Source organism: Sebastes umbrosus, chromosome 11 (genome assembly GCF_015220745.1).
Source record: "Sebastes umbrosus isolate fSebUmb1 chromosome 11, fSebUmb1.pri, whole genome shotgun sequence".
NCBI lineage: Eukaryota > Metazoa > Chordata > Actinopteri > Perciformes > Sebastidae > Sebastes > Sebastes umbrosus.
The window spans coordinates 16,396,140-16,410,845 of NC_051279.1; the positions used below are offsets into that span (position 1 = coordinate 16,396,140).

General features: G+C 43.9%; 2 protein-coding genes across 5 annotated transcripts; one reads left to right on the forward strand and one right to left on the reverse strand.

Annotated features, from left to right (window-relative positions):
- Window positions 1–80: 80 nt before the first annotated feature.
- c11h1orf43 (chromosome 11 C1orf43 homolog) lies at window positions 81–4,314 on the reverse strand. The gene is made up of 7 exons (XM_037784063.1): window positions 3,959–4,314; window positions 2,565–2,666; window positions 2,345–2,453; window positions 2,201–2,254; window positions 1,625–1,791; window positions 1,169–1,227; window positions 81–1,058 (listed from the first exon to the last, which is right to left on the reverse strand). Exons 1-7 carry the CDS (start codon window positions 4,019–4,021, stop codon window positions 842–844), a joined length of 771 nt encoding a protein of 256 aa, XP_037639991.1. The 5' UTR covers window positions 4,022–4,314; the 3' UTR covers window positions 81–841.
- On the forward strand, window positions 3,644–13,970 carry si:dkey-92i15.4. Of its 4 annotated transcripts, none has more exons than XM_037784057.1 (8): window positions 3,644–3,740; window positions 6,062–6,210; window positions 8,451–11,284; window positions 11,380–11,575; window positions 11,729–11,827; window positions 11,914–12,178; window positions 12,267–12,383; window positions 13,494–13,970. In XM_037784057.1, the coding sequence occupies exons 3-8, from the start codon at window positions 8,826–8,828 to the stop codon at window positions 13,655–13,657; spliced, it is 3,300 nt and encodes a 1,099-aa protein (XP_037639985.1). In that variant the 5' UTR covers window positions 3,644–3,740; window positions 6,062–6,210; window positions 8,451–8,825; the 3' UTR covers window positions 13,658–13,970. The 4 variants fall into 4 exon arrangements, with proteins under 4 accessions (XP_037639985.1, XP_037639987.1, XP_037639988.1 ...); XM_037784059.1 differs by having other exon boundaries at window positions 3,676–3,740; window positions 6,146–6,210; XM_037784060.1 differs by lacking the exons at window positions 3,644–3,740; window positions 6,062–6,210 and adding an exon at window positions 6,817–7,391.
- Window positions 13,971–14,706: the final 736 nt, after the last annotated feature.

Genomic DNA, 14,706 nt, shown 5'->3' on the forward strand with positions numbered 1-14,706 from the left:
TTACTATGAAGGGAGCGCCTTCTGCTGGACACTAGAAATTACTACACTGTGCTGATTACAAGTAAGAACATTGTACAACATTTTGACTGTATGTCAGTGCTTTATTTGGATGGCAACTTGTACAATAAACACAACAGAAAATAAAATTATTCCAGGTCCCTGTCTAAAAAAAAAAAAGAGGCAAAAGTCAAGAAAGACCCCTGATGCAACATTCAGAATGCAATAACGCACCGGAATACTGTTAAATCACATTGCACGGAGAGAACAGATTAAATCAAAAGAGCACTTAATCATCACAAATCAAGTATGGCTTCTGTAAAACAAACGTTCAAGGCTCAAAAGAACAAATCACTGAGAGGCAACTTAACAGCTGAGACATACATAGATGTAAACATAGGAGACATAAACAAACAGTGTGCCTTCTTCAACCGTTACCACTGGGTTTCTCTACATATATTAACGATTAGCATGTTAAAATACAGTTACAGGTTAATATAAACAAATCTGCATAGGTCTTTACATTGTGCAATAAATACTGATTGTCTGATGCCATTGCATAGCCCCATAGCTCTGGTTGTGTTTTGGTCAAATCAACCCTACTTACTATAGTCACTAACTGTAGTCATTTTTACTGTACATGCATTAATACAGGATATATGCATAAGCTCTACTTAAATAAAGAGCACTAAGTCTGATATGCATTATAACGTAAACCAGATAATACGTGTTAGTATATGAAGGCAGTGTTTTTATCATTTCACACTAAACTATGTGGTGACCCGTCGGCGTCCGTAGGCACTTTAATCACTGGCAGCTCTACCTTGGCTTTGACCTTTCTTTTTCAGAACGAGCTGTCCAGCGTGTTGTAGTTGTCTTTGAAGTTCTTCAGCTCCAGGAAGTTTCTTGGTCGCTTGCTGCGCTGCTGCATTGAGGATGTGAGGTAGGTGGTTTGGGTCGGAGAGGAGGAGGAGCTTGCGGGCTCCGTGGTGCTGGTCAGGTCTTTGGCTGCCGACTGGTGGTACTGGCTCGGCGTGGTGCTGTTGCTGTGAGACTTGACGCTGAAACAGCGAAGGGAGAAACGGATTATTCCCGGTGCGTAATTAACATTCCACGGTGGTATTAGCACAAAAAGGGAGCACTGTGAGGAGGAAAGGTTGTGTTTACTTACGCAGAGGCCAGCTCAGTTAGAGCTTCTTGGTATTTCAAAAACTCTGCTTCACCAAAAGCCTGCAGACAAAAACAGGACATCAGTACATTTGACAGCTTTGTGCAATTGCACTATACAGTACACACCAGGATGGGCTATATGGTAAAAAGGAAAATCATGCTAATCATAAGGATACTATATAAATGTGTAACAATTTACCGAGATGTAATGTACAGTAGGACACAATACATGCACTATTATGTAAACCATTGCATATGTGTGCCATATTAAAATGGATGTTTATGGTACTGAACTACACGGCACGGTTAGATCGTACATATATGATTTTGATCCACATTTTTAAACTTCATTTTCTTCTCATTGATTTAGACGAGGGATTGTTTAGCACAATGCCGTCATGATGTGTTTGATGAGATGTTAAATCTCTGGCACCCAAACACACACAGAGACACTGACCTCTGCCCCGTGGCGTGCTTTATTGTACCCGTCCAGCACTGTGTCGATGAGCGAGCTCAGGCTGTCTCGGAACACGCAGTGATTGTTTCGTAGCTGTAGAAGCCACGTCCGAAGTCTTTTACCCGTCACGGCGGTGGATGTGCCGCCCAGTTCACGGAAAGGGAGATCTGTTGACAGAAAGTGCAGATGGTATTGTTACAGCTGTGGCTCAGAGGTGGAGCGGGTCGTCCACCAAGCGGAAGATCGGCGGTTCCTGGCTCCTCCAGTCCACATGTTGAAGTGTCCTTGGGCAGGATACTGAACCCCAAATTGCTCCCGCAGGCTGTGCCATCAGTGTTTGTGAATGAGTAATTAGAGTAGATCCTGATGAGCAGGTGGTACCTTGCATGGCAGCCTCTGCCATCAGTGTATGAATGTGTGTGTGAATGGGTGAATGTTGACATGTACTGTAAAGCGCTTTGAGTGGTTGGAAGACTAGAAAGGTGTTATATAAATGCAAGTCCATTTACCATAACAGTTTGTCATCATGACAACAAAACCAAACTGTGACTGAGATCAGTGACCCGCAAAGCTTACCAGTGTCTCTGATGGCATCCAGCGCTCTCATCCTGTACAGGTGGTCAGGGAAACCTGCAACACACACACAGGTTATTCTGTACACTGGCATAAAAACTACTCATGTAGATAGTTTCGGGACTGGTGTGTATGTGTGCCACTAACCAGAATGCCCTCTGTGCTTTAGCCGGTCATCATCTGGGGACAGCAGACGAGGCTCAAAGTGGATTTTTTGGACCTGGCACAGTTTGGCTTCAATTACTTGTCTCAGCTTCTATAGCACACACACACAAGAAACACCCAACTCTAATATCATAATTAATCAGCAAAACCCTGCATAGCATCACACTTCTGGTTCATTGTGGTGTGTGTGTGTGTGTGTTACCTTAGGAGCATTGTGGCCGAGGGGAACATGTGGTCCTCTCCGAGACTTCATGGCAAATCGCATAATTTGTCTTTTGACGAAGATGAACAACAAAACAAACACCTAGAGGAAAGTAGGACAGATAATAATGCACACAGTGCACTTTCATAGACTAAGCTACTGGAGTTACCCTGCACTATACTACTTTTTAACAGTCTCTTCTGCACTATATTCACTTTTTTAATAGTCCTGTATCACAGCTGTCACCCTGCACTATATTCAGTTTTAACAGCTTTCTTCATCTCCTTGTATTTTTATATTTGATATATTTTTTTGTATTTTGTACTACTAACTTTTTTACTGTCTTTTTACTAACATGTTTTGCACTATGGAACTGTGATGCTGGAAACTTGAATTTCCCTCAGGATCAATAAAGTTACGATCTATCTATCCATCTATCCATCTATCTATCTATCTATCTATCCATCCATCTATCTATCTATCCATCTATCCATCTATCCATCCATCCATCTATCCATCCATCCATCTATCTATCTATCTATCTATCTATCTATCCATCCATCCATCTATCCATCTATCTATCTATCATTCTGTCCATCCATCCATCCATCTATCTATCTATCCATCTGTCTATTTATCCATCTATCCATCTATCTATCTATCTATCTATCTATCTATCTATCCATCCATCCATCCATCCATCTATCCATATGTCTATCCATCTATCTATCCATCTGTCTATCTATCCATCCATCTATCTATCTATCCATCTATCTATTTATCCATCTATCCATCTATCTATCTATCTATCTATCCATCCATCCATCCATCCATCTATCCATCTATCCATCCATCTATCTATCTATCTATCCATCTGTCTATCTATCTATCTATCTATCTATCTATCTATCTATCCATCCATCCATCTATCCATCCATCTATCTATCTATCTATCCATCTGTCTATCTATCTATCTATCCATCCATCCATCCATCCATCCATCCATCCATCCATCCATCCATCCATCCATCCATCTATTTTATTGCTATGACAACAAACACACTGTTTGAACCCTGCCTGGAGAACGTCAACAACCACGTCGTTGCCTAGCAACGGAGGTGTCTCTTGGTCTGGACATAAGGGGTCTTGTTGCTGATGCTGTTACACCTGTGTATAGTAAGTCAACATTTTAACAGTATTATCATTTATCATCACCCCACACACACACACACATATTGTAGAGTTGGGATTCATTTAGTTAAAGTGAAGGTTTGTAAACAGAAACTCTGTAAATGAAGACAAACAGTTGTAAAATACTACATTTACATTGTCATCGTGAGATTAAGCGTTAACTTAAACTGTACTTGGATGTAACAGTGTGAAACAGGACTCACCAGACTACCGTAGGCCATGACGAGCACCACGTTGATGCTCGAGAGGAGAGAATCACTCCTCATGATGAAACCTTTAAACTATAAACTATAAACTAATTAACGCTAGTTAGCTAACTAAATGACGGAAAGTACGTCCAACACTTCGACATTTGAAAGGCATACGGTTTCATTGAAGTGCTCGTTGTTAAAACGCATGAAGCTACTGACGTTAAAGGAAAGAAAACAGGATGAAGAAGTAAAGTGCTTTATCGTTGTTACATCTCGCTGCCCGCCCGGTTTGTTGACTTCCGTGATGGTCATGTGATCTGTAAAGGCTGGCGTGACGTCACGGTCTGGTTCCTCTGGCCTCTTCTGCCATCTGCTGTTCCCAGCCAACATTTGTTTATGGGGCCCATGTGGGTAGTAAATGGGCTGAAAAATGGGCCCTATATGGGATTGTCCGCGGGTTCCATAATGCCCCCGTGTCAATTGCCCTTGTGGGTTTCATGCAGGAGTACACCGGGTGTTATATGGGCCCAATCTGGGCATCATAAACCAAAACCCATCTCGGCCCCAGGTTTAAGTTCTATGTGGGAACTACATGGCCTGAAATGTGGGTTGTAAGTGTGTTTGTCCACAGTTTCCATGTTGGCCCCATGCACTAATTTCCCAGTATTGACCCAACTAGGACCCACACAGGTAGCCCACATAGGGAGCCCATTTGGGACCAACTTAGTTGACCCAAGTGGGCCCCATTTGTGTTGCCCATTCTGAGCCCATGCACTAATTTCCCATTAGTGACCCACCTAGGACCCACATGGGTAGCCCACATGGGGAGCCCATGTGGGACCAACTTAGTTGATCCAAGTGGGCCCCAGATAAGATGCTCATTTTGAGCGCATACCCACCTGGTACCCAGGTACCCCCAGCATAACCCAGGTGGGGCCCATATAACCATATTGGCTGGGAACCAGTCTGTAGTAAAATCCATAGGGTGTCTTTACAATAGGGCCCTGAAAATCTTGGACAGAAAGCAAATAAGGTACCATCATTGCTGCATTTTGAGTAAATACAAGATGTTAAGTTTTGCAAACTTTATTTATTTTCATTATGTAAAGCTTGTGTTTAAATGCTTGAATGGACTTGCCCCTCTGCCTTTCTGCAAATACATCATGAGACTACAGAGCTGTAGCAGATCCACCAGAGCAGCTTCAAGTTGCAATTGTAAAGTTCAATTCTGCAGAACATCTTTTGCTCAGACAGCTTTTTCTGTGAAAGGAGCGAAGTCCTGGAACCTGACACTTGAAATCTGCTGCAAACTTTACCACCTTTAAGAGAGCAACCAAATCCTGTTTAATTCAGCGACAAACCTGTACTCATGCCTAGTTTTTACATGTAATGTTTTTAAATGTTTGCTTTAATGTATTTATTTATTTTTCCTGTACCCATTCCTGTTTTAATCTCTTATTTTCACAAAAAGCCCTTCCAGGGACAGGTGTTGCAAATTAGCATCCGCTATAATCACTATGATACTGGCATCAGATAGCTGTTTTTAAGTTGTCTATGTACATTGTATTGGTCCCCCTATTAAATAAACCATGAATAAGAATAATTTCCAGCTCCAACAATCAAACACAAAGATAGACACCATTAAATCACTACATTTTCACATTCTTGGTGTTTCTCTTTATGTTTGCTTGACACTGAATCTCCTGCAGACTATTTATATCCAATGTGACCTCCTGATTAAATACCATAAGCTGCCTTTTCTCACATGGCCCTCTGAGTCCCACACCCTAAAGAATGGATTTACAGAGCCAGTATGTGTGTGTGTGTGTGTGTGTGTGTGTGTGTGTGTGTGTGTGTGTGTGAGCAGGACAGTGATTTGCATCCATCCTGCAGAGACACTGAGTGCCATTCTTCTGTCAGGAACAAGGGTGGGTGTCTGTGCAGTCGCACTGGAGCTATTCGCCCCTACTCACAGACTTATCTCTGTCCTGAGAACACCATGCTGCGACCTACCAGCCCTCTTGTCTGTATGGCTAATCACTGATTGGATCATTAAGGTCCTAAGACTTGGCCTAGGATCAATGTCTGTGACTCAGTCTGTTTTGAATTTGACAGGCACAGCGAGACGTTAAGACGTCCCTTATTTAGCACAGCAGCATGCTGATGTAGTAACCACAGTTTCCTCTGTCTTAACAGAAGACAGCAGCAGGTGCATGCAAAAAAGCAGCAGTAAGAACATGAGCCTCTACATGACAAAGAAAAATGTAAGTACTGGTATTTATTTTTTAAAATGTTATGTATTTATGTCTGTCTGCTCCTTGTGCATTTTTTACTCAAAGGCTGGTTGTTCCCACTCTGCATAATACAGTTTTTGCACAAACAATAGGCTACTTTTGTTTTAATTTTTCTTTCTTTCTTCTGCTACTTCTTCTTCTTCTTCTTCTTCTTCTTCTTCTTCTTCTTCTGTGTGGAGAAAACCTATCAGCAATCTCAGATACTTTCCTCCTTCAGCCTGTTTATGCACAAACAATAGGCTACTTTTGTTTTCCTTCCTCTTCTTGTTCTTCTTCTTCTTCTTCTTCTTCTTCTTCTTCTTCTACTTCTTCCTCTTCTTCTTTTTCTTCTTCTTTTTCTTCTTCTTCTGTGTGTGGCAATCTCAGATACTTTCCTCCTCCAGTATGTCTGCAATGGAGTTCTGTTTTGTTGAACGTATGTCATACGAGAGGTGTGCTTTTAAACAATATGAATACCTTGCTGGTATTTCTGGGTCCGCATGAGCCCTTTGTGGTCTCTGGTCCCAATTAAAGGTGCTCTGTTATTATGTATTTCGATACCTGCTCGGCCCGATGATTAAAACGTAGGTTTGCCTTGAGGTGGGGGAGGTGATATAATGAGCCAGTGTGTGGAAATGTCATTCTTGTTCCGTTTCACACACAATTATGTGAACTGTATCTTCTCTCCCTTGAGCTATGAAATGCTGATGTGAGAGGGAGATTGAAGTTTTGAAGTTTGCAGTGTCAATAGGGCGTGTATGTAAGCATGTGTGTGTGTGTGTGTGTGTGCACTCCCTGTTGAGTCGTGTAGTGGGTGACACATTCAGCTGTAGTCAGGAATGCTACCCTGTGAGAAGAGGAAAAGAGGGAGAAAACAACAATGGGAGGGGGAGGAGAGAGAAAGAGAGAGAGAGAGAGACACAGAGAGAGACACACAGAGAGAGAGAGAGACACAGAGAGAGAGAGAGAGACACAAAGAGAGAGAGAGGACGAGAGGTTAAACCAGTGTGACAGGTTTGCGTCACTGTACGTGTACACACACTCCATCATGCAAAGCTGATGGAAGGGGAAGAGATTGAGAGGAGTTAGGAGCTGATGTCATTGCAGAGCGCTGCCTTCATTCATGGCAACACACTAGTGGAGTAGGACACGTAAAGAAGTCACTCGAGAAGGTAAGAGACATGTGTGATTAATTCTATGAGTGAGTAAATGTGTGTGTGTTTTTTGCCTGTTGTCTTGTTGCGTTTGTGTCTTTCTCACTGTTCAATCGGAGTTTAAAGTAAACTGTGCAGTGTTGCCCGGGTTACCCAGATGCTTTATGACCTAGCAGAACAGGTGTTTCTGTAAACCGACACTCAGACTCACCTGCACTGGAAAGCACCACAGGGACTGTCGCCCAACGCTATAACCTACATGAACAGCTTCATATAATGATACAGGCGGTGCTTATCTGATTCTTTTGTCCTGTTGTGTTTGTACAGCAAATCAAAAGCTTACTCCACTTGCGTTCATTGTCAATAGAGATGATTGGATCCTAATTCAGGACTTCATTAATGATCAGATGAGATGGTTTCACCGGCTCACTGACAATGCCTGTGAACTCAGATGTCCCTGATGAGCCATTGTCCATCAGGTAATGCTATCTGTCTCTCAGCAGACTCTATGTAAATCAAAATGACTTTGTCCTCATATTTGTCCATCTTATCTGATCATTTTGCCTGAATCCACCGTCACAAGGTTTCAGTCAGCCGATACGCGCTGCACAGAGACTGTTTGTGGCATTTTAATGCATTGTTTTTGCAGTGTGGATTGCCGTTAGGTGAGTTTTTCCAGTTTTTGGTTCAGGTTTTGTTGACGGTGACGGGTAGTCATGAGTATGCTGCTTGTGTAAACAGCCGTTATGATCTGTGTACAACAGAGTGCATTATACGAGTCCCACTGTTCTGTGAATGCGCTCATTGAGTCAGTGTGAGGGAATGTCAGAAAGTAAAGAAGTATTTTCAGTTCTCATGCTCTTTTGTTACTATTTTATCTTCTTATCATTTTCACATCTCCTCCATTCACTGTCCACTTTATTCTTCTCTGCAACATGTTGTGTTCACTGTCCTCAACCACTCTGGGTTTCTGTTTGACCATTTCGAGGGAGCCAGAGCGACCACAATCCACATATCATAACATTCCAGCCCAATCCGTTCTCAGGATGGAAATTTGTGCATTTTTATGCTTGGCAGGCAATGGGAGCTGTTCGCTGAAGTCGTGCCGGGGTAACGGAAGACTGCGAGGGACAGAGGGACAAGAGATCAAGAAGAGGAGACCAGAGGAGTCGTCTCTTCTAGACCACAGAACAGAGAATCGTCGGGGGCATCGCTGAATTATCAAACTTTTTAAATTTGTTTCTGTGCAAGAAGACTAATGAGGGCTGTAACTGTGCCACCACCTCACTGATTCTTACACACTCACAGCTGCTGCGTTCAGACAAACTGCTTCCAGATTGCAGTCTGAAGGACAGCTGCTTGGAATCGCTTAAATATCAAGTTCACTCTCCCGCTCTCTTTTTGGGATTTGGCACTTGACAGCAGGTCGTTAACTTTGTTTACTCTCAGACAATGGACTTGTCCATGCACCCTGCTCCAGTGAGTGAGTACGACAAGCAGAGGACAGGACCGCGCTTCACTGTCCGCTCAGCTAACTCGCCCTCTTACAGTCTCACTCGCAGGCCATGTGTCAGGAAACCCAGATGTTTTTCAGTGGAGGAGAGGGAGAGCAATGAGGAAGTTGGCGCGAGAGAGAGATACGGAACACACGCTGGCATAAATGGTACAAACAAGGAGGAGGATCACACAGTCGCTGGTTATCAAGCCAGGACTGGGAATCGCAGCGGTGTCAAAGGTCAGTGTGAGGAGAAGGAAACAATATCTACCAAGCTGAACCAGAATGACACCACACACAAAACCACAGAGTTTGGTACTGACAGAAGTACAAACTGTAACCCTGCGTCTGAAAGTCGGGGCAGGACAGACTGGAGGACACAGGACCTGCCAAATAGAAGTAAGAGTTTAGATTGTAGAGCAGGGGCATCGAGCCCCGATCGGAGAAAAACGTCTGTCATGTTCATGTTGTCAACCAAACAAGGCTTGGATGAAAGACGGCCTGGAGTTGAAGGCGTGAGGGGCAAGGTGATGTCTTCAATACAGGCCTATAACTCTGCAGGTACAAGCAATGTTGTTGACACGAGTCAGCCGTTGGACAGGGCCAGTAGGGGTCAATCTCTTCCCACTAGGTTGAGATCCCTGTCTGGACATGGCTCTGGTGTCAGAGGGACAGCTCCTTCGTTTGGGCCCAGTAGCAGTATAATGGAACGAATAGAGAAACTGTACGGGTCAACTGGTTCCGGCAAAACGGATCACAGAGAAACAAGCACAGACTTAGTTTCGCCACAGCAGAGGTCATATGACAAGGCATCAGGGGTAACCTTCCCCAGGCATCTCGCATCAGGAGAGAGAAGCAGTTCAACGCAAAGCAGGACATCATTCACCCCGACACAGAAAGACACTTCTGAGACTTCACTTTCCCCGGTTACAAGCAGCACCAGGGAGAGATGGTCAGGGGTACAGTGGCCAGGACAGATCCAGGGCAGGTATTCAGAGGAAGGGGGAGGCAACTGGGGTAGAGGGTTAGAGGAAGTGGGCACAAGGTCTCTGGATAGAGCGAGGAGCAGGTACTCTGTAGCAGCTCAGATAAGAGCTGCAAGGGCGGCAGCAGGGATTACCGCACCTCCACAGTCACACATTTTCTTAGAAGAAGAGAGATCTTCCTTTTTGAGAGATTTCAGAGAGAGAAGAGCAAGTACGGATTATGGCGCGGTGAATGGGACATTGAGAGAACGAACTTGGCAGCTTGAAGAGCAGGAAAAAGAGACAGTTGACGGAGCAATGAAGAGTAGCGACACAGATGAAGACGTGTTTGAGTCAAACCCACAGAAAATCACAACGAAAGCAACAGAGAGGAAGAAATTCCCAGAGAGGTCGTCGGCTGACTCTGCAGCCAGCGTGAGAAATAAGATCAGTCAGTTCGAGGCTCTCACACAGAGAACCCAGGATTTGGCTACAGGACAGGTCCAGATGCCCAGGCGGGCCTTTTCTGTGCCAACACAACTCGGCAAGGCTCATGATGGAGTGAAAAGGGGCGGATCAGCGAAAGCGATTGGTGGATTGAGACAAAAGTGGGAGGGATTGAAAGAGGGAGAGGAGGCAGGTGATAAAACTGAGGAGAAAGCGACAGGAGCAGGAAAGAAGCTCGGGTCAAATAGGTCTCTATCAGTGGACGAGTTTGGACTAAGATTGGGGAGGAAAGAGAGGGAAGGGAATGTGAATGAAGGGAAAGAAATAGCAGATAGCGGTAACAGATGTGCTGAAGATTTTGGTAATTATTCCAGTTTCAAGAGTACGCTAGAAATCCCATTAAAAGGAGGAGCTCAAAGACTACGCAGAAACTTTTACATAGATGAGAAAGATTTCTACCAAATCTCAAGCCCTGAGGAGGCAAGTGAGAGACCGACACCCTCGCTACTGTCCAGCTCCAGTGACACCTTCGCTGGTGTGCAGAAAACAACACTGGTTATTTCACCTGTTAGTGATGATGACAAGACTCCAACAAACTCTCCATACAACTCACCCTTTGTTTCACCTACCACACAGCCAGAAAAGTCCACTCCCATTGCAGATACTTCTGTCCTCACACGAGCAGCCAAAGCTCCCGAACCAGTGTCGCCACCTTTCTCTCGCCCCTTCGCCACTTCATCCCACATCAACCTCCCAGATCTCATCTCTCCAGATGTCAACACAGCCCTTCCAAATGGGAAGAAACAGGTGCTGGACATGGATGCTTGGGTGGCTGGCTTGAACCCAAAGTTCAAGGTCTGGAATGACGATGAAGATGATTATGATGATGATGATGAAAGCACACAGAGGGACGAGGATTCAAACTATGATTCCGACTCCGGAGAGTCCTCTGTGACCATCACTAGTAGTATGAGCCAGTCCGATCACAAGAGCTTCTGTGTTAGGTGGGTAATGTTATATTTCACATTTCTGGAGGTATTATCTTCCAACAATTTGTCAGTTTTTTACCCACCAAAACTCTCGTCTCTCCTCCCTGCAGCCTTTCAGACCTGTGTAACTTTGCTGGAGTCGACTATGAGTCGGAGAATGACAGCGACGAGTGGCAACCTACAGGCCGTCGGACCGCCTCGCTGAGCTCAGACATGTCGGTTCTGTCCTGTGTGTCTGTGATGCCCAGCGAGGAGCTCGACAGGCTGCTGGAGGACGTCAGGAGCGTGGGGGACAGCAACCTGCAGGTACGTACAGCAGCATCAGTAACTTTTTTGTGGTTTTGAACCAACAATCTTATCATTACCATGAATTAGGTTACTTTTCCCATGCAAGGTGCAAACCACAAAATCTGGCATACACAGTACAAAAAGAGTTCTCTCTGCATTCTCTATTTGCAGGACTATAATGATGTGCAGGTTGCGGTTCTCCATAAGGACATTGGAGTGGGACTGGGCTTCAGTTTGGCGGGCGGCGTGGACCAGAACAAGCCAGTCACTGTGAGGAAACACCCCTTCCTGCTTTCTCCTGAAAAATATTTAAAATCCTCAGTCTCTTCATTTGTCCCTCGATGTTGTCTCCTCAGGTTCACAAGGTGTTTCACACGGGTGTTGCATCTCAGGAAGGCTCCATCAGGGAAGGGGACCAGGTCCTGTCAATCAACGGCACGGCGCTGTGCGGCTACGCCCACTGGGAGGCCCTGAGGGTCCTGAGGAGAGCGAAGGCTCGGGAGATGGGGGTGGTGGTCCTGAGGAGGGGAGAGATTAGCAGCGTCTGTAAGGGGGGACAGTCTGTGAGGGGAGCGCAGACAAACACTCAGGGACCAACACAGACTCCGTACACTGAGACAGGTGAGAAGTCGCACTTTTAGTTCTGAAAAGTCCCAAATCTGCAGCACTTTAAAGTGAGATACTGTATCTGTGTTTTTGCTGCTCTTAGGTGAGCTTATGTGTGTGCGTCTGGAGAAGAACAACAGGGATCTGGGCTTCAGTCTGGAGGGAGGTGTAGACTCCAATCGGGGGAACAGACCACTCACTGTTCAGAAGATCTTCCAGGGTGAGTATTTCAGATCTTCATAGAGAAATGCAGAGATTTGAACTTGATTTGAACGCTATTGCCTCCCTTCAAAGAGGTCGACATAAAATGCATTATATGGCCAAGTATAGTGGGCTATTTAGCCACAATAGCATTAGTGAGGTCAGGCACAAAAGTGTTGGATGAGGTCGAGGTCAGGGCTCCCTGCAGGTCATTCAAGCTCTTCCACCCCTAACTCAGAAAACCATGTTTATGGACCTCACTTTGTGTAGAGCATCACAGTCATGTTGAAACAGAAAAGCACATAATTGTCTAAAATATCACAGTTAGATGTGGTGTTACGATTTTTCTTAAAGCTGAAGTTGGTCACTTTGAGCAAATAAGATAAAAAGTTATTTTATAAAACTGTCACTATATCCTGACAGTATTGCATGAGACAGATAATCTGTGAAAAAAATAATGTTCCTCTGCCGCCATGGCAAACTGCAGCCCAACAGACAACAACAGCTGTCAGTGTGTCAGTGTGCTGACTTGACTATGACTTGCCCCAAACAGCATGTGATTATCATAAAGTGGGCATGACTGGAAAGGGGAGACTCGTGGGTACCCAGAGAACCCATTTTCATTCACATATCTTGAGGTCAGAGGTCAAAGTACCCCTCTGAAAATGGCCATTCCAGTTCTTCCTCGCCAAAATGTAGCATAAGTTTGGAGCGTTATTTAACCTCTTTAGTGAAAGTTCTAATGACATGGTTGGTACCAATGGATTCCTTAGGTTTTCATGTGACATCTTCACTCTAGCTTTAAAATGGAGCCTTTTACGAGGTAAAAATTGCAAGTTGTGTTAATGCGTTAAAGAAATTAGTGGCGTTAAAAAAAAATTGCATTACCGTGTTATTATTGCGTTAACTTTGACAGCCCTAGTTTTTTTAACATGGCTGTGGTGGTCCAGGTATTGTTTGTAAATAGGCAGGAAAAAAGAAAGATACACAGTAAAACTTGTCATATTTTTTGCAACCCTATCAGAATTAAGATTCTTTATTTAGATACTATACACATGCATTACATTATGACCTCTTGGAGTTGACCTCTCTTTGTATACAGACATTAAATCCACCCTTTTCCCTTCAGGAGGTCCTGTTGACAAGGTGCGACCTGGTGATGAGCTCGAGGAGATTGAAGGAATAAGCGTGGTGGCGATGAGACGCCTGGAGGCCTGGACTCTGATCAGAAAACTGCCCTCTGGGCCTGTGGACGTTGTGATTCGTCGCCCTCTTAAACATTTGGAAACATGAGGATTATTGAGGTGCTTTGAGCCCAGGAGAGCTCAGTGATGATGACGGACAAGAAACTAAAAACCATCCATTAGTGGCTAAGAATTTGACATGGATTAAGCTATCTACCTCAAGGCCGTGCACCAGCCATAATTAAAGTGCACTGATGGCTTATACATTTGTCAAGTCAACCCACCTTTGTTACAGATTATTTGGTCAGCTAAAAGCTAACAATGTGGTGCCTGTAAATGAAAACGCATGTTGTAATATATTGTGAATATAAGCTAACTGCATTAAGAGTTTTATATTGCTTTTTAATAAATCCTAACTTTAAGTGATGCTTTTTATTCTTATGTCCTGCAGAGGGCGTTATGGTATCTGTCTACCAATTCACATAAAAAGCCCTTTGAAGTGGGGTAAAGGTATCCATCCTTTTACACATTACCAAACAGTGATACTCCTCAAGGTTTATGTTGTGGAGAGAAAGTCATCCCTTCACTTCAAATCCCCAAACTCAAAATAATATTCCACCAGTCTGTTCACCAGATGAAATAGCAGTAAAAATGACAGAAATCAAAGCGTTCTCACTAGTCTAGGAGATAAAAGACTGACTTGAGTGAAACAGTCTTTATATCTTATCTGATGTCAACACATTTTTTTTCGTGCCAGTCACGTGCCTGTCTGAAAATTCAGCAGTATCAGCAATAACACGGTTCTTTACTCCTACACAGCAATTATTTGGGTTGCATAATCCATTAGGAGTCCAGAGTTCAGTGAAGATGGGTTATGGTGACATTTTGCTCTCTGATGATGAAGAAGAGCTCACTATCAACCGCCTTACCTAACACTCACCACGTAAGTAGCAATAGATTTTGTACATCTATTTATGACTTTTCTTTTTATTATTATCCATTCAGATAAACCCTAAAGCCAGGCTGTGTGGTTTCCTTTTTGCCATTCTTGTGGTTTACACACAAAATGTTATTGAGCTATACCGGTTCTTTAATAGAGAATAACGAGTATATACAAACAACTGTATGCACACTCATATTTGTCAAATGTGAACCTAT